Source organism: Heptranchias perlo, chromosome 1 (genome assembly GCF_035084215.1).
Source record: "Heptranchias perlo isolate sHepPer1 chromosome 1, sHepPer1.hap1, whole genome shotgun sequence".
NCBI classification, from domain to species: domain Eukaryota; kingdom Metazoa; phylum Chordata; class Chondrichthyes; order Hexanchiformes; family Hexanchidae; genus Heptranchias; species Heptranchias perlo.
Window position 1 is genome coordinate 7,328,238 of NC_090325.1, and position 24,887 is coordinate 7,353,124.

Genomic DNA, 24,887 nt, shown 5'->3' on the forward strand with positions numbered 1-24,887 from the left:
AAACACAATTTTCCTTTAACAAATCCCTGCTGGCTTTCCTTAATTAATCCACACTTGTCCAAGTGACTGTTAATTCTGTCCCGGATTATCATTTCTAAAAGTTTCCCCACCACCAAGGTTAAACTGAGTGGCCTGTGGTTGCTGGGTTTATCCTTACACCCATTTTTGAACAAGGATGTAACATTTGCAATTCTCTAGTCCTCTGGCACCACCTCCATAATCGAAGGAGTATCTAATGTCATGGTCTCAAAAGGCCGATTGGTATCTAGAATCAAATCTACAGGCAGTGTTCCATTTTACTTTACCTTGTCCGCATTTGGTAAGACAGCCACAATGTGCCGTGCAAGTTCCTGGCCCGCTCTTGTGAACAGATGTTGACAGAAAGGGTCTCCAGTATATGCCACTGAAAAGAATTTAAAATTATTTTTAAGACAAAGATATTTTTTAAATAGGTTTGCTCCTCCCCACTCACCTCCTACCATTAGGCAGGGATAGGCTGCAGAGTGGGTCCCACATCTTCCCCAGCTCTGCTCCACAGACACCCACCAAGAACAGGAAGGGCAGCCTAGCAGTTACGCTACTGGACTAGCAACCCAGAGGTCAGGAGTTCCAATCCCACCACGGCGAGTTGTGAAATTGAATTCAATAAATGAAGGAAAGGCTTGCATTTATATAGCACCTTTCACGATCTCAGGACGCCCCAAAGCACTTTTGAAATGTAGTCACTGTTGTAATGTAGGGAAATGTGGCAGCCAATGTTCTGCACAGCAAGATCCCACAAACAGCAATGTGATAATGAACAGATAATTTATTTTAGTGATATTGGCCAGAACATGGGGAAGAGCTTCCCAGCTCTTCTTGCAATAGTGGCATGGGGTCTTTTACATCCATCCGAGGGGGCAGACAGGCCTCGGTTTGACATCTCATCTGAAAGACGGCACCCTCAGACAGTGCAGCACTCCCTCAGTACTGGCACTGGGAGTGTCAGCTTGGATTATACGCTCAAGCCCCTGGAGTGGGACTTGAACCCTCGACCTTCTGACTCAGAGGCAAGAGCGCGCTACCCACTGACCCATGGCAAATATGGTAATTTGTGGGCTGGCACCAGAAAATGACAAAAAAAAGTGTAATTTAAAAAAAAAAGATTTACCTTCTGCTAGCCTACGACAAAATCCAGCAATTTTGGATTTCTCAAAGGTACGATACAGGTGAGTGAGGAGACCCATTCGATTGGAAATCTGCAAAATTTGGAGAGAAAAAAAAAGTAGTTGGAGAATGAAATCTTAACAGTTGCTTGAGCAGAAGAGAAATCTGAACACAGCGAGGATTGTAGAGACGGCTGGTGCAACAAGATGGGCCTCAGCACCCCTGGAATGCAACAGTGGGTTTCCAGTGAGGACAGAATCTGGCTCAGCATTGATGCCCCCCCCCCCCCAAGTCAAATAGTCTGCCGACGCTCACGAGTAATGGAGTGCTGCACTAACAGAGGTGCTGTCTTTTGGATGAGACTTTAAACAGGTCCCCGCCTGCCCCCTCAGGTGGACGTAAAAGATCCCTTGGCGCTACATGAAGTTCGAGCAGGGGAGTTCCCTCCACTGTCCTGGCCAATATTTATCCAACAGATCACTTTACACTAAACGGCCACTTGTCAAACAACTCTCACGGCTTCTAACCTGGAAGTAATCGTACATAGCGTCCTCTACGGGGCAGGTGTCGTAGGATGAGGGCTTAAAGTTGTCAATGGTGTCAAACACGGTCTTTATGGCCAAGTGGGACGTCCAGTAAGCTGCAAAGAGAAAGGGAAGAACTTCAGTTACAGCAGTCACTATTATCGCTTCCCCTCCCCCGTTATCTCCCCCCTCTCGCTTGGGGGGGGGGGGGGGTGGGGTGGGGGGAAGAGAGAGGGAGCGCGGGCAGGGGGTGTTCCACCAGCAGCCTCAATAGCATTTTGCCCAAGAGGCAATTCTTCACACACCAGGCTGCTCGACCAAGGCCACCAACTGAGGTAAGAAGCAAAACCAGTTCTGGAGACAAAAGGTTATGTTACAGTAATCCAAAAGGCCTGGACTAATAATCCAGAGAACGCGAGATCAAATCCCACTCGAGAATTTGACTTCAGCTTCGAAAATCTAGAAATAAAAAGCGGGTCGCAGTAAAAGTGACCATGAAGCTGTCAGATTGTCATTAAAAACCCAACTGGTTCACTAATGTCCCTTTAGGGAAGGAAACCTGCCGTCCTTACCCGGTCTGGGCCTATATATGACTCCAGTCTCATACCAACGTGGTTGACTCTTAACTGCCCTCTGAAGCGGCCTGACAAGCCACTCAGTTGAATAAAAAAGGCCCACCATCACCACGTTAGAGCAACTAGGGATTTTTATATATTCGTTCATGGGATGTGGGCGTCGCTGGCAAGGCCAGCACTTATTGCCCTTGAGAAGGTGGTGGTGAGCCGCTTTCTTGAACCGCTGCAGTCTGTGTGGTGAAGGTTCTCCCACAGTGCTGTTAGGAAGGGAGTTCCAGGATTTTGATCCAGCGACGATGAAGGAACGGTGATATATTTCCAAATCGGGATGGTGTGAGACTTGGAGGGGAACGTGCAGGTGGTGTTGTTCTCATGTACCTGCTGCTCTTGTCCTTCTAGGTGGTAGAGGTCGCGAGTTTGGGAGGTGCTGTCAAAGAAGCCTTGGCGAGTTGCTGCAGTGCATCCTGTCGATGGTACACACTGCAGCCACAGTGCGCCGGTGGTGAAGGGAGTGAATGTTTAGGGTGGTGGATGGGGTGTCAATCAAGCGGGCTGCTTTGTCCTGGATGGTGTTGAGCTTCGAGTGTTGTTGGAGCTGCACTCATCCAGGCAAGTGGAGAGTATTCCATCACACTCCTGACTTGTGCCTTGTAGATGGTGGAAAGGCTTTGGGGAGTCAGGAGGTGAGTCACTCGCCACAGAATACCCAGCCTCTGACCTGCTCTCGTAGCCACAGTATTTATATGGCTGGTCCAGTTAAGTTTCTGGTCAATGGTGACCCCCAGGATGTTGATGGTGGGGGATTCGGCGATGGTAATGCCGTTGAATGTCAAGGGGAGGTGGTTAGACTCTCTCTTGTTGGAGATGGTCATTGCCTGGCACTTGTCTGGCTCAAATGTTACTTGCCACTTATGAGCCCAAGCCTGGATGTTGTCCAGGTCTTGCTGCATGCGGGCTCGGACTGCTTCATTATTTGAGGGGTTGCGAATGGAACTGAACACTGTGCAATCATCAGCGAACATCCCCATTTCTGACCTTATGATGGAGGGAAGGTCATTGATGAAGCAGCTGAAGATAGTTGGGCCTAGGACACTGCCCCGAGGAACGCCTGCAGCAATGTGCAATAAATGCTAGCCTTGCCAGCAAAGCCCACATCCTGAGGGAAAACAGGGACAACCTACAGCAGGCTGGCAATGGGAGATTATTTCAATATAAGATTCAATAGTAACTTTCAAAAGGGAATTGGATAAATATTTGAAAAGGAAACATTTGCAGGGCTATGGGAAAAGAGCAGGGGAGTGGGACTAAGTGGATAGCTCTTTCAAGGCATGATGGGCCGAATGGCCGCCTTCTGTGCTGCGAGATTCCATAATTCTATGACAACCCGCTGACTCTGAGTAACACTAAACATGGTGTGAAGTATTTGTTCTAACTCTCAACTCTTTAGGGTAATCAGAGATAAGAATCAACCAAGGTTTATTACTTTTCTAATTACTGGTTTTATTAACATTAAAAATACAAGTTTTACAGATAGAGATTCATACAACCTTTAACTACAACGCAAAACTCAGAACTGCCAAATTCTTCTGCTTTGGGAGACTAAGAGGTTAATTCTCCATCGACATGGTGTTCTTCTAGCCTGTCTCGTAGACTATCTCCTCTAACTTACTAAAATGGCTGGTTTTATACCCTTACTGCTGGTGCAAAACAAGCTTCTAGTATTTCCCCGTGCTTTAAAAGAAGTTGCTACAACAGCACCTGATGTTTACAACAGCTTCTCGTCCACTTTCAAGGCCTCACAGCTGTCTTATCTTTAACCTTCCAGACAGTCTGCTGAATAAGACTTTTCGAATGTGGCCAACCTTCCCAGCATGCCACCTTCAACATCAGTTTCAGAAATTAATCCCCAGGTTTCTAGCCAATCCTTTTAGTTATCTTAAAGCTGGTATTTTGATTTTATATTGAAAAGTCCAAAAATCCTTCAATAGAATTACACAGAATTTTACAGCACAGAAACAGGCCATTCGGCCCAAGCCGGTGTTTATGCTCCACAAGAGCCTCCTCCCACCCCTCTTCCTCTAACCCGATCAGCATATCCTTCTATTCCTTTCTCCCTCGTGTTTATCTAGCTTCCCCTTCAATGCATCTGTGCTGTTCGCCTCGACCACTCCTTGTGGTAGCAAGTTCCACATTCTCACCACCCTCTGGGCAAAGAAGTTTCTCCTAAATTCCCTGTTGGATTTATTAGTGAAAGACCTCTATCAGGTCAGCCCCCAGCCTTCTCTTTTCGAGAGAAAGGAGTCCCAGCCTGTTAAAGACTTTCCTGATAAGTATAACCTCTCAGTTCTGGTATCATCCTTGTAAATCTTCATTGCACCTTCTGAGACTCAAACGCATCCCAAAATGGTATTAAAATACCAAACTCTCTGGAAAAAGTGTAAAGGACTAGAACTCCTGCAAAAGACTGAAGCTCCCTAAAACCTGGACCTGCAAGCCTTGCCCCTATAGACCCATGCCTGGGACTTGTCTGTACTCCCAGCTCCACGTTACTTAAAGCACGATTCCTCTCCACTTACCGGACCCCTCGTCTCCCAGCAGGTGGCCCCAACCTCCACAGCCGATCTCTGATCCGTCCGGATTGACGAGCTTGCAGTTGGAACCAGTTCCAGAGATCAACACAATTCCACCTGGGGGGAGGGAATGCGGTTGAAGGGGTTACAAAAAGTTGCGTTAGGGACGTTTGGTTCTAAAGCAGCGTATCTCAGAACTGGTCAATACAGAGGGCACCCCGGCAGCAGGTCGTGCAGTGGAGGCTGCCCAGGGAGCGAGTCCCACCTGCGAGCAACTGGCGCACACGGAGATTGACGTCGAAACCCAACAATCGTCATTAGAGCGGATCCATAGCAGAGAACATAAGAAACAGGAGCAGGAGTGGGCCGTTCGGCCCCTCGAGCCTGCTCCGCCATTCAAGATCGTGGCTGACCTCCTACCTCAAAGCCATTTTCCTGCACTATCCCCATATCCCTTGATGCCTTTAACATCTAGAAATCTATCGATCTCTGTTCTGAATGTACTCAACAACTGAGCCTCCACAGCCCTCTGGGGTAGAGAATTCCAAAGATTCACCACCCTCCGAGTGAAGAAATTTCTCCTCATCCCAGCCCTACAAATAAGTACAAACAAAAGAGTGCACTAACAAATAGGATCCAGGTAAGAAAAAAATGGTAATGAGACAAATAGGGCCATAGTACAAAAAAATGTTAAGATGTTAAAAAGACAAATCTAAAGGTACTGTATCTGAATTTAAGGTGAGAGGGGAGAGATACAAAAGGGTCCAGAGGGGCAATTTTTTCACTCAAAGGGTGGTGAGTGTCTGGAACGAGCTGCCAGAGGCAGTAGTAGAGGCGGGTACAATTTTGTCTTTTAAAAAGCATTTGGACAGTTACATGGGTAAGATGGGTATAGAGGGATATGGGCCAAGTGCAGGAAATTGGGACTAGCTTAGTGGTATATACTGGGCGACATGGACATGTTGGGCCGAAGGGCCTGTTTCCATGTTGTAACTTCTATGATTCTATGAATGCACGAAGCATTCATAATAAGGTTGACGAATTAACAGCGCAAATAGATGTAAACGGATATGATATAATTGCGATTACGGGGATGTGGCTGCAGGATGACCAAGGCTGGGAGCTGGATATCCAAGGATATTCGATATTTAGGAAAGACAGGCAAAAAGGAAAAGGAGGTGGGTTGGTGCTGTTAGTGAAGGATGAAATCAGAGCAATAGTGAGAAAGGATATTGGCTCAGAAAATCAAAATATAGAATCAGTCTGGGTGGAGTTAAGAAGCACCAAAGGGCAGAAAATACTGGTGGGAGTTGTCTATAGGCCTCCAAACAGTAGTGGTAACAGTAGGGGATGGCATCAAACAGGAAATTGGAGATGCAATTAACAAAGGTGCTACAGTAATCATGAGTAACTTTAATCTACATACTGGCCAAACCAAATTAGCAATAATACTGTGGAGGATGAATTCCTGGAGCGTGTAGGAGATTTTTTTTTAGACCAGTACATTGAGGAGCCAACTAGGCAACAGGCTATCCTAGATTGGGTATTATGCAATGAGAAGGGGTTAATTAATAATCTTGTTGTGCGGGGTCCTTTAGGGAAGAGTGACCATAACATGATAGAATTCTTCATTAGGATGGAAAGTGAAATAGTCCAATCCAAAACTAGGGTCCTAAATCTAAACAAAGGAAACTACGAAGGTATGAGGAGTGAGTTGGCTATGATAGATTGGGGAGCTTCATTAAAAGGCATGACGACGGATAGGCAATGGCTAACATTTAAGGAATGAATGCATGAATTGCAACAGTTATACATTCCTTTCTGGCACAAAAACACAAAGGAAAAACGGCCCAACCACGGCTAACAAAAGAAATTAAGGATAGTATTAGATCCAAAGAGGAGTCATATAAAGTTGCCAGAAAAATTAGCAAGCCTGAGGATTGGGAGCAGTTTAGAATTCAGCAAAAAAGGACAAAGAGATTGATTAGAGCACATGGGACTGGGGGGAATTTACTGGGATGGATTGAAAATTGGTTAACAGACAGGAAACAGAGTAGGAATAAATGGGTCTTTTTTGGGGTGGCAGGCGGTGACTAGTGGGGTACCGCAGGGGTCAGTGCTTGGGCCCCAGCTATTCACAATATATATCAATGATTTGGATGAGGGAACCAAATGTAATATTTCCAAGTTTTCTGACCACACGAAACTAGGTGAGATTATGAGTTGTGAGGAGGATGCAAAGAGGCTTCAAGGCGATTTAGACAAGTTGAGCGAGTGGGCAAATACATGGCAGATGCAGTATAATGTGGATAAACGTGAAGTTATCCACTTTGGAAGGAAAAATAGAAAGGCAGAGTATTTTTTATATGGTGATAGATTGGGAAATGTTGATGTACAAAGGGACCTGGGGTGTCATGCAGGTGCAGCAAGCAGTTAGGAAGGCAAATGGAATGTTGGTCTTCATTGCAAGAGGATTTGAGTACAGGAGCAAGGATGTCTTACTGCAGTTATACGGGGCCTTGGTGAGACCACACCTGGAGTATTGTGTGCAGTTTTGGTCTCCTTACCTAAGAAAGAATATACTTACCATAGAGGGAGTGCAGCGAAGGTTCACCAGACTGATTCCTGGGATGGCAGGACTGTCGTATGAGGAGAGATTGGGTCGACTAGGCCTGTATTCACTAGAGTTTAGAAGAATGAGAGGGGATCTCATTGAAACATATAAAATTCTGACAGGGTTAGACAGACTGGATGCAGGGAGGATGTTTCCCCTGGCTGGGGAGTCCAGAACGAGGGGTCACAGTCTCAGGATACAGGGTAGGATATTTAGGACTGAGACGAGGAGACATTTCTTCACTCAGAGGGTGGTGAACCTGTGGAATTCAATACCACAGAAGGCTGTGGAGGCCAAGTCACTGAACGTATTTAAGGAGATAGATAGATTTCTAGACACAGAAGGCATCAAGGGGTATGGGGAGAGAGCGGGAATATGGTATTGAGATAGAGGATCAGCCATGATTATATCGAATGGCGGAGCAGGCTCGAAGGGCCAAATGGCCTACTCCTGCTCTTATTTTCTATGTTTCCTAAATGGCCTACCATTTATTCTGAGACTGTGACCCCTGGTTCTAGATTCCCCAGCCAGGGGAAACATCCTCCCTGTATCTACCCTGTCGAGCCCTGTCAGAATTTTGTATGTTTCAATGAGATCATCTCTCATTCTTCTAAACTCTAGTGAATACAGGCCTAGCCTACTCAATCTCTCCTCATTCGACAATCCTGCCATCCCAGGAATCAGTCTGGTGAACCTTCGTTGCACTCTCTCTATGGCAAGTATATTCTTTCGTAGGGAAGGAGACCAAAATTGTACACAATCATAGAATCATAGAAGTTTACAACATGGAAACAGGCCCTTCGGCCCAACATGTCCATGTCGCCCAGTTTATACCACTTAAGCTAGTCCCAATTTTTTTTTTTTATTATTCGTTCACGGGATGTGGGCGTCGCTGGCAAGGCCGGCATTTATTGCCCATCCCTAATTGCCCTCGAGAAGGTGGTGGTGAGCCGCCTTCTTGAACCGCTGCAGTCCGTGTGGTGACGGTTCTCCCACAGTGCTGTTAGGAAGGGAGTTCCAGGATTTTGACCCAGCGACAATGAAGGAACGGCAATTGCCTGCACTTGGCCCATATCCCTCTATACCCATCTTACCCATGTAACTGTCCAAATGCTTTTTAAAAGACAAAATTGTACCCGCCTCTACTACTGCCTCTGGCAGCTCGTTCCAGACACTCACCACCCTTTGAGTGAAAAAATTGCCCCTCTGGACCCTTTTGTATCTCTCCCCCCTCACCTTAAATCTATGCCCCCTCGTTATAGACTCCCCTATCTTTGGGAAAAGATTTTGACTATCTACCTTATCTATGCCCCTCATTATTTTATAGACTTCTATAAGATCACCCCTTAACCTCCTACTCTCCAGGGAAAAAAGTCTCAGTCTATCCAACCTCTCCCTGTAAGTCAAACCATCAAGTCCCGGTAGCATCCTAGTAAATCTTTTCTGCACTCTTTCTAGTTTAATAATATCCTTTCTATAATAGGGTGACCAGAACTGTACACAGTATTCCAAGTGTGGCCTTACTAATATCTTGTACAACTTCAACAAGACATCCCAACTCCTGTATTCAATGTTCTGACCAATGAAACCAAGCATGCTGAATGCCTTCTTCACCACCCTATCTACCTGTGACTCCACTTTCAAGGAGCTATGAACCTGTACTCCTAGATCTCTTTGTTCTATAACTCTCCCCAACGCCCTGCCATTAACGGAGTAGGTCCTGGCCCGATTTGATCTACCAAAATGCATCACCTCACATTTATCTAAATTAAACTCCATCTGCCATTCATCGGCCCACTGGCCCAATTTATCAAGATCCCGTTGCAATCCTAGATAACCTTCTTCACTGTCCACAATGCCACCAATCTTGGTGTCATCTGCAAACTTACTAACCATGCCTCCTAAATTCTCATCCAAATCATTAATATAAATAACAAATAACAGCGGACCCAGCACCGATCCCTGAGGCACACCGCTGGACACAGGCCTCCAGTTTGAAACACAACCCTCTACAACCACCCTCTGTCTTCTGCCGTCAATCCAATTTTGTATCCAATTGGCTACCTCACCTTGGATCCCGTGAGATTTAACCTTATGTAACAACCTACCATGCGGTACCTTGTCAAAGGCTTTGCTAAAGTCCATGTAGACCACGTCTACTGCACAGCCCTCATCTCCAATACTCCAGGTGCAGTCTCACCAAGGCCCTATATAATTGCAATGAGACATCTTTACTCCTGTACTCAAGTCCTCTTGTAATAAAGGCCAACATACCGTTTACCTTCCTAATTGCTTGCTGCACCTGCATGTTAGCTTTCAGTGACTCATGTACAAGGACACCCAGGTCCCTTTGAACATCAATATTTCCCAATCTCTCACCATTTAAAAAATACTCTACATTTCTATTTTTTCTACCAAAGTGGATAACTTCACATTTTTCCACATTATATTCCATCTGCCATGTTCTTGCCCACTCACTTAGCCTGTCTATATCCCCTTGAAGCCTCTTTGCATCCTCCTCACAACTCACATTCCCACCTAGTTTTGTGTCATCAGCAAACTTGGAAATATTACATTTGGTCCCCTCATCCAAATCATTGATATAGATTATGAACAGCTGGGGCCCAAGCACCGATCCCTGCAGTACCCCACTAGTCACAGTCTGCCAACCTGAAAAAGACCCCTTTATTCCTACTCTGTTTTCTGTCTGTTAACCAATCCTCAATCCATGCCAGTATATTACCCCCAATTCAATGTGCTCTAACTTTGTTCACCAACCTCCTGTGTGGGACTTTATCGAAAGCCTTCTGAAAATCCAAATACACCACATCCACTGGTTCCCCCTTATCTATTCTACTCGTTACATCCTCAAAGAACTCCAATAGGTTTGTCAAACATGATTTCCCTTTAATAAATCCATGTTGACTCTACCAAATCCTATCATTATTTTCTAAGTGTCCTGTTATCACATCCTTTATAATAGATTCTAGCATTTTCCCTACTACTGATGTCAGGCTAACAGGTCTGTAGTTCCCTGTTTTCTCTCTCCCTCCTTTCTTAAATAGTGGGGTTACATTTGCTACCCTCCAATCTGCAGGAACCATTCCAGAATCTATAGAATTTTGGAAGATGACAACCAATGCATCCACTATCTCTATAGCCACCTCTTTCAAAACCCTGGGATGTAGATCATCAGGTCCTTGGGATTTATCAACTTTCAGTCCCATTAATTTCTCTAGTGCTTTTTTTTTTGCTGATACTAATTTCTTTCAGTTCCTTATTCTCGCCAGACCCTTGGTTCTCTCGAATTTCAGGGAGGATTTTCATGTATTCTTCCTTGAAGACAGACACAAAGTATTTGTTTAATTTCTCTGCCATTTCCTTATTCCCCATTATAAATTCTCCTGCTCTGTCTGTAAGGGACCCACATTTGCCTTCACCTGTCTTTTCCGTTTCACATACCTATAGAAGCTTTTACAGTCCGTATTTATGTTTCTCGCTAGTTTACTCTCATTCTATTTTCCCTTTATCAATTTCTTGGTCCTCCTTTGCTGAATTCTAAAATGCTCCCAATTCTCAGGCTTACTGCTTTTTCTGGTAACTTTATTTGCCTCTTCTTTTGATTTAATACTATCTTTAATTTCTCTTGTTAGCCACGGTTGGACCACTTTTCCTGTTGGGTTTTTGTGCCTTAAAAGGAATATATATTTGTTGCAAATTATGTATCAATTCTTTAAATGCTAGCCATTGCCTGTCTATCACACCTTTTAATGTAGTTCCCCAATCAACCACAGCCAACTTGCACCTCATACCTTCGTAGTTTCCTTTGTTTAGATTTAAGACCCTAGTTTCGGATTGAACTACATCACTTTCAAACTTAATGAAGAAGTCTATCATATTATGGTCACTCTTCCCTAAGGGCTCCTTTACAACAAGATTATTAATTAACCCCTTCTCATTGCACAATAGTTGGTTCCTCAATATACAGATCTAGAAAACCATCTCGTATACATTCCAGGAATTCCAGGTGGGGCGTGTTGGAGACACACCAGGGAGCGGTCTGACTGTGCAACCTGGCCTGGCTCGAGCACCACCCACCGTCCCAAACATCTGGTTTGGGGCAGCTTTGGCCCATGCTTGGGAAGAGGCTCCTAACAATCTGGATGGACAAATAGGGTAGGATAGCGTGGTGTTACTGGACTAGTAATCCAAGAGGCCTGGCCTGACTTAATAATCCAAGAAAATGTGAGTTCAAATCCCACCATGGCAGTTTGAGAATTTGAATTCAGTTTAACAAAAATCTGGAAATAAAAAGCTGATATCAGTAAAAGTGACCGTGAAGCTGTCAGATTGTCATAAAGAAAACCCAACTAGTTCACGAATGTCCTCTAGGGAAGGAAACCTGCCGTCCTTACCCAGTCTGGGCCTCTATGTGACTCCAGTCGCACACCAATGTGTTTGATTCTTAACTGCCACTCAGTTGTATTAAACCGCCACCAGTGGTTCAAGAAGATGGCAGCCCACCAACCTCTCAAGGGGCAACTAGGGATGGGCCTTGCCAGCGGCACCCACATCGAGATTTAATTAATAGACAAGCCACAGATACAATGATACCACTCAAAGTTACATCAGCTCATTGTGCCTTTGTAAATAAACAGGGAGGAGGGGGAAGGTATGATTTGCCAAACACATTTTCTTTTGCATAAAAATGATGCTGCTTTTAGACTGGTGCTGCTTGGTGACTGGATGATGCAGTGGGTTAAACACTCTGGGACCTGGATCAAATCCAGTCAAAACTGATGGAATGAACTGTGTGTTCACTAAGGGTCCGACATAAAAATGCACAGTAGATACAACACAGCACCAGGCCACTCAGCCCAACCAGTCTGTGTCGGCGTTTACCCTCCACGTGAGCAAATAGTCCTAATCATATTTACCCGCCATGTTCCCATATCCCTTCAACCCCTTTTCCTTCATCCACCTCTCCAATCAAACCAAGAACATAGTTTCTGCCTCAACCACTAACCATGGAAGTGAATTCCACAGCGTCACAACTCTCTGTGAAGAAGTTTCTTCTGCCCTCTGTTCTAAATTTCTTACATTGAATCTTGTATCTCTGGCCCCTCGTTCCTGATCCTTCAACCACTGGAATCAGTCTCCTTCGATCTACCCTGTCCCATCCTTTCATAATTTTAAACACATCGCCCTGTAATCTGCGCTCTAATGAAAAAAGGTCCAATTTTTCTAAGTCATTCTTTGTATTTCCTCATTCATAGGAACAGCAGTAGACCGTATGGCCTTTCTGCCATTCAATGTGATTGTGGCTGATTTGTGACCGAACTCCATATACCCGCCTTAACCAAAGGTATTAAAGGATATGGGGCTAACAAAAATCTATCAATCTCAGATTTAAAATTAACAATTGAGGTGGCATCAACTGTCATTTGCGTAAGAGTTTTCCAAACTTCTACCACCCTTTGCGTGTAGAAGTGTTTCCTAACTTCACTCCTGAAAGTCCTGGCTCTAATTTTTAGACTCTGTCCTCTAGGCCTAGACTCCCCAACCAGCGGAAATAGTTTCTCTCTATCTACCCTATCAGTTCCCCTTAATATCTTGAAAACTTCAAACTAATCACCCCTTAATCTTCTAAATTCCAGGGAATACAATTGTAATCTCTCCTCATAATTTAACTCTTGGAGTCCAGGTATCATTCTAGTAAATCTACACTGCACTCCCTACCAGGGCCAATATATCCTTCCTAATGTGCAGTGCCCAGAACTGAACACAGTAATGTGTCCAATTCTGGGCACCGCACTTTAGGAAGGATGTGAATGCCTTAGAGAGGTTGCAGAAAAGATTTACTAGAATGGTTCCAGGGATGAAGGACTTCAGTTACGTGGATAGACTGATGTCTCTTTGGACCGCCAATGTTTCAAGCTTTTCACCATTTAGAAAGTACTCTAATCTATCCTTTTTTAGCTCCAAAGTGGATGACCTCACATTTGCCTACATTGAAATCCATTTGCCACAGTTTTGCCCATTCAATTAATCTATTAATATCTTGTAATTTTATGCTTCCATCTACACTATCTTTGTGTCATCAGCAAACTTGGAGATGTGGCCCCCTTCTAAGTCATTAATAAATACAGTGAATAGTTGAGGCCCCAACACAGATCTCTGTGGGACACCACTAGTCACATCCTGCTTATGAGTACCTTCCCATTATCCCTACTCTCTGTCTCCTGCCGTTCAGCCAATTTCCTAACCAGGTCAATAATTTGCCCTCAATTCCATGAGCTTCAACTTTAGCTAACAGTCTCTTATGAAGGAATTTATCGAATGCCTTCTGGAAATCCATATAAACAACATCCATGGACATTTCCCTGTCCACTACATTAGTCACCTCTTCAAAAAATTCAATCAGGTTCATCAGGCATGAACTACCCTTTACAAATTCCTACCAGGCAGTATCCTAGTGAATCTGTGTTGTACCCTCTCAAAGCTCAATATCCTCCCTATAGTGTGGAGCCCAATACTGTACATAGTAGTCTAACTGAGGTCTTAAGATTTCATACACGCTCTCGGCTCTAATATTCTTTACTTCGTGTGTTAAACCCTAGAATTCCATTAGCTTTTCTCACAGCCTCATCAACCAGAGGTGCTACCTGTAATCATAGAACAGAATCATAGGATTTATGGCACAGAAGGAGGCCATTCAGCCCATCGTGTCTGTGCCAGCCAAAAAAGAACTATCCAGCTTAATTCCACTTTCCAGCTCTTGGTCCATAGCTCTGTAGGTTACGGCACTTCAGGTGCATATCCAAGTAGTTTTTAAATGCGATGAGGGTTTCTGCCTCTACCACTCTTTCAGTCGGTGAGCTCCAGACCCCCACCAACCTCTGGGTGAAAAGATTTCTCAACTCCCTTCTAATCCTTCTACCAATCACTTTAATCTATGTCCCCTGGTTATTGACCTCTCTGCTAAGGGAAATAGGTCCCTCCTATTCACTCTATCTAGGCCCCTCAATTTTATACACCTCAATTAAATCTCCCCTCAGTCTCCTCTATTCCAAAGAAAACAACCCCAGCCTATCCAATCTTTCCTCAATTAAAATTCTCCAGCCCTGGCAACATCCTCATAAATCTCCCTGTACCCTCTCTAGTGCAATTACACCTTTCCTGTAATGTGATGACTAAAACTATGCGCAGTACTCAAGCTGTGGCCTAACCAATGTTTTATACAGTTCTAGCATAACCTCCCTGCTCTTATATTCTATGCCTCGGCTAATAAAGGAAAGTATCCCGTATGCCTTTTTAACCACCTTATCTACCTGTCCTGCTACCTTCAGGGATCTGTGCACATGCACTCCAAGGTCCCTCTACATCGCTCAGTATCCTCCTATTTATTGTCCTGTGAAGCTGTCCCTCCCTAATCCCTCTGCTCTTCCACAGCACCGAGCCTACTCCCATTCAGGAGTCGCAATCCAGTTCCCAGCCAAAAAAAAACTGTGCCTAATTTAGCAAAGATTCCCTCAGGGAAGCTTTAGGGTGCGGGAACTGAAAAAGTCACCTTAGGGACACACTTTGGTGTTGAGTCACATTGACAGGGCAGAGAGAGAGAGAGAGCTTTAAAAACAGAAGAAAGACTTACATTTCTATAGCGCCTTTCACGACCTCCGCATATCCCAAAGCGCTTTACAGCCAATTAAGTACTTTTTGAAATGTAGTCACTGTTGTAATGTAGGAAACGCGGCAGCCAATTTGCGGATAATGACCAGATAAGCTTTTTTAGCAATGTCGGTTGAGGGATAAATATTGGCCAGGACACAGGGGAGAACTCCCCTGCTCTTCTTCAAATAGTGCCGTGGGATCTTTTACGGCCACGGCCTCGGTTTAATGTCTCATCCGAAAGGCGGCACCTCCGACAGTGCAGCGCTCCCTCAGTACCGCACTGGGAGCGTCAGCCTGGATTGTGTGCTCAAATCTCTGGAGTGGGACTTGAACCCACGACCTTCTGACTCAGAGGCGAGTGCGCGACTGACTGAGCCACAGCCTGGCACCTACTCTGCATCCACCGGGTGAAACAGAAAGCACTCCATTCCCCGGCGTATAAATTCATAATTTTTAAAAAAAGAATGAAAGATAAACCGGGCTCTATTAACCCTTACCCGTGTCAGTGGCAGTCGCTATTCCTCCTATTGCGTCTGTGGTGACGTAGTAGCTCTCGCTCAGGTTTGGGTACTTTTTCCTCAGCTGTTGAACCAGTTTGCAGATAGCTTCCTCCTGTTCCCCGCCGCTCAGGGACATTCCCTGAGAATGGAGCAAACGCGGATATTACAGGAGCGCCCGAAATAAATCTCTCCTGGATTGCCTTGGAGTCTCCAGGAATTAAAGATTAATCTCCTGGACACTGCTGTGAGCAACTCCGGAGAGAAAAATCATTAGGGGCTTCAAGAATGAAGAGTTTTTTAAATTTACTTTGATCACTTCAGTGTATCAGTTATAAAAAATTTTGGATGGTGGGGATCGGGTGGGGGGGGGGGTAAGGAGGGGAGGAGAACGAGATTGACTGGGAGTTAAGAATCATCTAATCAGGTAACTAAGAGTCTGTTTGCTTTCCGACTGACTGGGAAGACAGTGCGCTGCGACCAATTCGGGGGGGGGGGGGCGGGGGGAGTTGGTTAGAGGGCAGGAGGTCATGTGATGAAACCTCCAGGAATACATCCAACCACAGTTGGCAACTGAACCCTGGGAGCCACTGATCCAGGCGGATGTGGAAAGTAGGCGGCACATTCATTCCCCCCAGTCCGTGCCGAGTTAGAGGATCGCATTTATGATCGAGGTGCCACGACTGGTTCAGAGCTCTGGATCGGGGAAAGGTAGAACAATCTGCCCTTGACCGCTATCCTGCGACCCCCCCCCCCCCCCTTCTGGAAGGTGCGCTGGTGAGGACAGGGCCGGGCTCGGCTGTCGAATAGAGGGATTCCTAATTATAATTTACTCCTCAAATCAATAAGGTTCAAAACATTGAAAATCATAGAACGGTTACAGCACAAAAGGCTGCCATTCGGCCCATCGCGCCCGTGCCAGCTCTTTGCAAGGGCTATCCCGGTTGGTCCCGCTCCCCCGCTCAATAGCCCAACTGACTTCCACGGTCAGCAGGCAGAGGCTAAAGGTTACTATTACAACAATATGAAAATAAATCAATTGCAGTGTAACATTAGCAGGCTTCAGGACAGTCTGATTAACCCTCTCCTTACACCATTCTGTGTCCCTTGCAGGAGCTTGCGAATTAAATGTCCAAAGCACAGAAACTAAACAAGCGGAGTGAAAGGTACCCAAGTCTTTTTAAGAGCAGAAAGAAAAAAAAACATTCAGGCCAACAGCCCATTCCCTCTTTAAATTTGTATGGCTTCAACCCCACCTATCCATCTCCTCTCAGTATCCCTCAAATCCCTTCTCTCTATAGGGACTGAACCAATTTGTTTCTTGTAGCATTCATGCTGTCAAGTACAAAAATATCTAGGATTACAATTTCACCGCCGTCTAAACATTGAAACAGTGATTTATTTTTCACTCGGGAAGTTCATTTTAATTCTATTGCCCTCCTTCCTCTTACAAATAACAGAAAATCACTCATGCATTTTGTGTCTCTTTTTAAAAAAAAATATTCAATTCTGGGCACCACACTTTAGGAAGGACGTCAAGGCCCTGGAAAGGGTGCAGAGATTTACCAGAATGATACTAGGGATGCAGGACTTGTTACGTGGAGAGGCCAGAGAATCTGGGATTCTTCTCTTCAGAGCGGAGAAGGTTATGGGGAGATTTGATAGAGGTGTTCAAAATCATGAAGGGTTTTGATAGAGTGAATAAGGAGAAACAGTTTCCACTGGCAGGAGGGTCGGTAACCAGAGCGCACAGATTTAAGGTAATTGGCAAAAGAACCAGGGGTGAGATGAGGAGACATTTTTATTATGCAGCGAGTTGCTACGATCTGGAATGCACTGCCTGAAAGGGCGGTGGAAGCAGATTCGATAGTAACTTTCAAAAGGGAATTGGATAAATACTTGAAGGGGAAAATTTGCAGGGCTATGGGGAAAGGGCAGGGAATGGGACTAATTGGACAGCTCTTTCGAAGAGCCGGCACAGGCATGATGGGCTGAATGGCCTCCTTCTGTGCTGTATCATTCCATGGTTCTATGTTCATTCTCGGGATGTGGACGTTGCTGGCGAGGCCGGCATTTATTGCCCATCCCTAGTTGCCCTGAGAAGGTGGCGATGGGCCTTCTTCTTGAACCACTGCAATCGTTATTCCTTGGAGCGGTTTTGATACAACGGAGTGGCTCGCTAAGCCACTTCAGAGGGCGGTTAAGAGTCAACAACGTTGATGAGGGACCTGAAGTCACATATTGGCCCAGGCCGGGTAAGGAAGGCAGGTTTCCTACCCTTGAGGCCTCCGAGCAAGCCCATCACAGGACCCTCCCTTTAGACCGCCCTGCCAAGTACGTTGTAGGCTTCAGTCAAGACCTCCAAAGCAGAGCAGCCCCTTTCCCCGGAGGTCTTCGAATGGGCAGGTCATCCTGCTCAAAAGGTAGATTGCCACAAATCACAACCCGAAGGTCCTCAAACAGGTGACCACAGATCCCAAACACGAAGCTCCTGAACGGACAGTGAATGCAGTCGTGCTTTCTAGTTTTTTTTTTTATTCCCCTTCCTTCCCATAAGGTGCCCAGTGATTACTTCCTAACGATAACAGGAGCCGAGGCCTAGATGAAATCATGACCAGCGCAGGCGGACGGAGACCCTCACACCACCCCTCCTTTACCATTTCCCCAAACAGCTGGTTTGCATTTCACTCCCTATCTCTCTCTCTCTCTCTCTCTCTCTCTCTCTCCCCACCTTATTTCAGTCTGAACTCCAATTAGGCTCTCGCAGTTTGGACCAATCTCTCCAAGTAGCAAAAGCTCAGACGCCACACAGGATTATCAGGAAAGTCCCAAGGGCACAGCAATTACACAATCAAAGGCAAATGTAAGTCAAAGCTGAAAATATATATATAAAAAAAAAATAAAGCATTGCTCCAGAGGAAGTAGTCCCAATGTCTTCTCAACTGTAGTTTCCCTATTTCTGGTACCATCCTGATGAATCTAAGCTGTACGCCCTCTAAGGATTTAATTTCCTCTCCACAACGGGCCAACGCAGCACTCTACCCGTGGCCTAACCAGTACTGATTCATCGTTACTGCTCAAGATTGGGTTCACAAGCCTGCAGATTGTAAGAGGAAGGGAAGTCTGGGGGAGGTGAGGCTTCCTACAGCTTGGAGCAGCAGACTGTACCCTGATTTCAACACACAACAAGAACAGAGAGAAGGGAAAGAGTGAAATTTGCAGCTTAGGAGGAACGAGAGAGGAGAAGGTTCAGAGTAACGCTGACCATTGTAGTATCGACAAAACACACACACACACACACTCGGAGACTAGGGTGGGGAGAGAGAGAGAGAACACCCATCAGACAACAGTTTATTTTTTCTATTCTGTCCAGTATTGATCTCCTGAGTAGAAAAGCAGGATTGAGCTCTATATATTAACTCTGATTCCCAAGTCCGAATGATTTATGTAAATGGTGAACAGTGGCCCCAGCACAGATTCTTGTGCCCATCTTTTGCCAGTCTGAGTAGCTACCTTAACCCCTTCTCTCTGTTTTCTATTTTGTAGCCAGCTTGCATTCTGCTACTTGTCCCCGACTCCACATGCTCTGAGCTTAGTCATGAGTCTATGCGGTACCTTATCGAAGGCCTTCTGAAAATCCAAATATATTACATCTACTACATTACCCTCGTCTACCCTGTTACTTCTTCAAAGAATTAGTAAGGTCGGTCAAACATGAACTTCCCTTTTGAAATTCATGCTGACTATTCTTTATTATATTTCTGGTTTCTAGATGTTTTTGTATTACATTTTTGAGTAAAGATTCCATTATCTTCCCTACCACCGACATTAAGCCGCCTATCGTTCCCTGGACTTGTTCTATCTCCCTTTCTAAATGTAGGAATAACATTAGCTGTCCGCCAGTCCTCTGGAACTATTCGCTTTTCTATTGAACTTCTTATATATTGAACTTTTTATATATATTTACCTACCAAGGCTTTAAGCGGAATTTTCGGATCACTCTGGGCTTTCTTCTTGGCTTCCTGGACCATTTGATTGATGGCTGCCAAACATCTGTCCACCCCAACCAGCTGTGGAGGGTTAAACACAAAGACTAAAGTCCAGCCAAATCACCACATGGCACATCACCCACCCTTACATCCAAACCATCCATCCAAACCAACCACCCACCCCACCCCACCAAACCACCCACCGAAACCACCCACCCAAGGCTCCTCGGAAGAAAAACAACAGGCAAACCTTACCACACATAGCAAGCATTCAGAGTGGATCTCAAATCAAATGCCTCCCTTCCCCCCAACTCATGCTGGGTGACAGAAGCTCTGTGGTAAACCTTATCCGACCAGTCATTGGCCTTGTGTTAATCTATACAGTGAGCACCAATGGAGTTTTCAGCAACGGGGAGCATCATAACAGAACCAGATCTAGATTCTCTCCCCACCACCCAAAGTGGATTTCACAGGGACTTGAGCTCAAAACACCTGGAACTCAGCTAGGTGGTCATGAGGGAAAGGAACTTGCATTTCTAAAGAGCCTTTCACGACCTCAGGATATCGTAAAGCACTTTACAGCCAATGACATATTTTTGAAGCTTGGTCGCTGTTGTAACGCAGAAAATGCAGCAGCCAATTTGTGCACAGCAAGGTCCCACAAATAGCAATGAGATAAAAGATCAGATCATCTGTTTTTAGTGATGTTGGTTGAGGGATAAATAGTGACCAGGACACCGGGGAGAACACTCCTGTCCTTTTTCAAAGTAGTGCAACGAGATCTCTTACATTCACCAGAGAGGGACGAGGGGGCCTCGGTTTAACGTCTCATCCGAAAGACGGAACCGCCGACAGTGCAGCACTCCCTCGGTACTGCACTGCGAGTGTCAGCCTAGGATATCTTGTCATTTATCTCATTGCAGCTTGTGGGACCTTGCTGAATGCAATTGGGCTGCTGCATTTCCCTGCATTACACCAGTGACTACAGTTCAAAAAGTACTTCATTGGCTGGGAAGTATTTTGAGACATCCTGGGTTTGTTAAATGCGCCATATCGAATATACCAAGGGTCTAATGAGAGGAACTTAAAGTAATTAAGATTAGTAAAGAAAAAGTATTCGAAAAATTAGCGGGACTAAAAGCCGACAAATCCCCTGGACCTGATGGCCTACATCCATGGGTTTTAAAAGAGGTGATTGCAGAGATAGTGGAGGCATTGGTTGTGATCTTCCAGACTTCCCTAGATTCTAGAACGGTCCCCGCGGATTGGAAGGTAGCAAATGTAACCCCACTATTCAAGAAAGGAGGGAGAGAGAAAACAGGGAACTATAGGCCAGTTAGCCCAAAATCAGTAGTAAGGAAAATGTTAGAATCTAATATTAAGGATATAGTAAGAGGGCACTTAGAAAATCATAATATGATTAGACAGAGTCAACATGGTTTTATGAAAGGGAAATCGTTTGACAAATCTATTAGAGTTTTTTGAGGGTGTAACTAGCAGGGTAGATAAGATGGAACCAGTGGATGTAGTCTACTTGGATTTTCAAAAGGCATTCGATAAAGTGCCACACAAAAGGTTGTTACACTAGTTTAGGGCTCTTGGTTTGGAGGGTAATATATTAGCATGGATCGAGGATTGGTTAACAGACAGAAAACAGAGTAGGAATAAATGGGTCATTTTCAGGTTGGCAGGCTGTAACTAGTGGGGTGCCGCATGGATCAGTGCTGGGGCCTCAGCTATTTACAATCTATATTAATGACTTAGATGAAGGGACCGAGAGTAAAGTATCCAAGTTTTGCTGACGATACAAAGCTAGGTAGGAAAGTAAGCTGTGAGGAAGATACGAAGAGTCTGCAAAGGGATATCGACAGGTTAAGTGAGTGGGCAAGAAGGTGGCAGATGGAGTATAATGTGAGGAAATTCACTTTGGTAGGAAAAATAGAAAAACAGAATATTTTTTAAATGGTGAGAAACTATTAAATGTTGATGTTCAGAGGGATTTGGGTGTCCTGGTACAAGAAACACAAAAATTTAACATGCAGGTACAGCAAGCAATTAGGAAGGCAAATGGCATGTTGGCCTTTATTGCAAGGGGGTTGGAGCACAAGAGTAAGGAAGTATTGCTGCAATTGTACAGACCTCACCTGGAGTACTGTGTACAGTTTTGGTCTCCTTATCTAAGGAAGGATATACTTGCCTTAGAGGCAGTGCAGTGAAGGTTCACTAGATTGATTCCTGGGATGAGGGGGTTGTCCTATGAGGAGAGGTTGAGTAGAATGGGCCAATACTCTCTGGAGTTTAGAAGAATGAGAGGTGATCTCATTGAAACATACAAGATTCTAAGAGGGCTTGACAGGGTAGATGCTGAGAGGATGTTTCCCCTGGCAGGAGAGTCTAGAACTAGGGGACATAGTCTCAGGATAAGGGGTCGGACATTTAAGACTGAAATGAGGAAGAATTTCTTCACTCAGAGGGTTGTGAATATTTGGAATTCTCTACCCCAGAGGGCTGTGGATGCTGAGTCGTTGAGTATATTCAAGACTGAGATCGATAGATTTTTGGACTCTAGGGGAAATAAAGGGAGATGGGGATCGGGCGGGAAAGTGGAGTTAAGGTCGAAGATCAGCCATGATCTTATTAAATGGTGGAGCAGGCTCAAGGGGCCGGATGGCCCACTCCTGCTCCTACTTCTTATGTGCTTATGTAAATACAAGTTGTTTACTCCCTCCCTCCACTTAAGCTACATCCCACAAGCTCTTCCTCCTGCCCACATCCTTTTGTACTTCTCTGGGGGCCTCAAAGTCAGGAGCTCCTCAGCTCCCTCAATATTTCCACCCTTATAACGAGGGGCTTTGAAAATCCAGGCTCGGCATCCCTGAGCCACTCCTTGCTGGTCTATCTCCAACTATCTCCAGCCTTAGTTTACCAAAATACAACCAAACACAACTCCACCATTCTTGTCACTCTTCATTCAAATTTGATTCAAAGGCAAACATTTTTTTTTGGGGGGGTGGGGGGAACTATTTCATGATGAAATGAATGATTCCCCACACTGTTTTACAAAGTAGATTGTTTTACATCCACCAATCAGGTCAACTGGAAAGATTACGTAAATTGGGCATATTCTCACTGGAAGAGAGAAGGTTGAGAATTGGCGTCAATGCTGTCTTTAGGACTCTGAAGGGACTAGATAACGTAGACTGCGACAGGCTTGTCCAGAACAGTAGAACCAGAGGACACGGCCTGCACTCGAAGTAGGGGGTAAATTCAAAACTAATCTGCGGAAACAATATTTCAGCGAGCGAGTGGTCAATCTATGGAACAGGCTCCCTGGGGAGATGGTGGAAGCAGTCTTCAAATGTAAATTAGATAGATTTATTTCAGAAAATAATATTTTGGGAAGCAGTATATGAGGAACTTGAGCCGTAACGTGATAAGCGTAACAGGTTTGGGAGAAACAGGTGACTTTGGACCTATGATTCCCAAAGCTCTCTCCACCACTGGGGGTTTTCCTCACCTCATGTCATGTCTGGGATCTGTTGTAGACTAATTGATAGAGATCGATTGCCATGATCAGTCAACAATTCCATTATCGTTATATCAAGTGACGACCAGGATGGTGGAAGCGGAACGAGATGGACCTTGGTCTTTTCTCATCTAGCAATTCTTATGTTGCTGATTGGCAAAGAAACTATTCCTTACCCAGTGGTTGGTGTTTGGCCCTTCTGCCTTGGCCACGATCGTCCCATCCTCAGTGATCAGCACCACGTTCGAGCTAGTTCCTCCTCTAAGAGCAAAATTAAAATTGTTTGCTCCTGTTTGAAAAGCCCAACCATTTGACACTGAGCCATGTTCTTCCACTCCAGTAATGGGGTGGCTTTCATATCCCTGTAGTCCAGAACTCTCCCTAACTTGATATCTCTCCCCTCTCCTTCAAACACCTTCTTCTTTGCTTGGTGCCCTCTGCTCCCACTCTAACCCGCCTTGGGATGTTTTGACATGCGAGCGAGAGGTGTTCTATAAATGCAATTTGCTGATGAAAATTACCTTCCCTGGCTCTGCGCCAACTACGGTTGAGGTTGGAAGTAAGGTAACCTGAGACAGTTGGACAACAGACCAGGTGGTGGATGTGATGATGTGATGGCCCAGCCCGGGAGGAGGGAGGGGAAGAGGAGGGACAGAGAAGGCAAAACCGAGGCAGGGAGGGAGGGAGGAAGGGGTGGCGAAACCAGGGAGGGAGGAAGGGAGGGGGGTAGAAACCAGGGAGGGAGGAAGGGAGGGGGGTAGAAACCAGGGAGGGAGGAAGGGAGGGGGGTAGAAACCAGGGAGGGAGGAAGGGAGGGGGGTAGAAACCAGGGAGGGAGGAAGGGAGGGAGGGAGGAAGGGAGGGGGGTAGAAACCAGGGAGGGAGGAAGGGGGGTGTGGGGCAAATCCAAGAGGAGGGGGGGGAAACCAAGAGGGTGAGGGAAGGGGTAGAGATTCCCCTGTCCTTGGGAGGGTGGTGGAGGTGGAGATTCCATGTCCTGGGGGTGGGGGAGTGGAAGGAGATACCCCAGTCCTTGGGGGGGGGGGGGGGGTGGAGATGGAGATACCCCAGTCCTGGCCGGGGGGGGGGGGGGGGGGGGGGGTGCGGGGAGATGGAGATTCCCCAGTCCTGGCCGGGGGGGGGGGGTGCGGGGAGATGGAGATTCCCCAGTCCTGGGGGGGGGGGGGGGGAAGAGGTGGAGATACCCCAGTCCTGGGGGGGGGGGGGGGGAAGAGGTGGAGATACCCCAGTCCTGGGGGGGGGTGCGGGGAGATGGAGATACCCCAGTCCTGGGGTGGAGATACCCCAGTCCTGGCGGGGGGGGGGGGATGCGGGGAGATGGAGATACCCCAGTCCTGGGGTGGAGATTCCCCAGTCCGGGGACGGTGGGGGATTCCCGGGTCCCGGCTCTATCTAATTCGCGCCTCTCCCGCGGATCTCCGCCACGCAAGTGACTGAGCTGCCGGCCCGGACGCGGCCAGAGACCAGGGCTGAATGGGCGCTCGGTGCGGGGAACCGATAGGCGCTAATCCAGCATCCCTCCCCCGGGTTGCCGAGCGCTCCCCTCCACCCCCGGGTCACTCACCCCTGCACCCCCCCCGGGTCACTCACCCCTCCTCCCCCCCTCCTCCCCCCCGGGTCACTCACCCCTCCACCCCCCGGGTCACTCACCCCCTCCTCCCCCCGGGTCACTCACCCCCTCCTCCCCCCGGGTCACTCACCCCCTCCTCCCCCCGGGTCACTCACCCCCTCCTCCCCCCGGGTCACTCACCCCT

The 24,887-nt window shown here is 46.2% G+C and overlaps 1 protein-coding gene across 1 annotated transcript in view; it reads right to left on the reverse strand.

The window, feature by feature from the left end:
* The window catches only part of nagk (N-acetylglucosamine kinase), a 32,206-nt gene that overhangs the window by 7,102 nt on the left and 217 nt on the right, over positions 1 to 24,887 (reverse strand). Inside the window, exons 2-8 of the mRNA XM_067979765.1 lie at positions 23,289 to 23,373; positions 19,569 to 19,667; positions 15,598 to 15,739; positions 4,822 to 4,932; positions 1,674 to 1,786; positions 1,151 to 1,238; positions 306 to 403 (exon numbers count right to left, since the gene is read on the reverse strand). Of these exons, the coding sequence (XP_067835866.1) occupies positions 306 to 403; positions 1,151 to 1,238; positions 1,674 to 1,786; positions 4,822 to 4,932; positions 15,598 to 15,739; positions 19,569 to 19,667; positions 23,289 to 23,373 (736 nt within the window). The remainder of the gene's footprint in view (positions 1 to 305; positions 404 to 1,150; positions 1,239 to 1,673; positions 1,787 to 4,821; positions 4,933 to 15,597; positions 15,740 to 19,568; positions 19,668 to 23,288; positions 23,374 to 24,887) is intronic.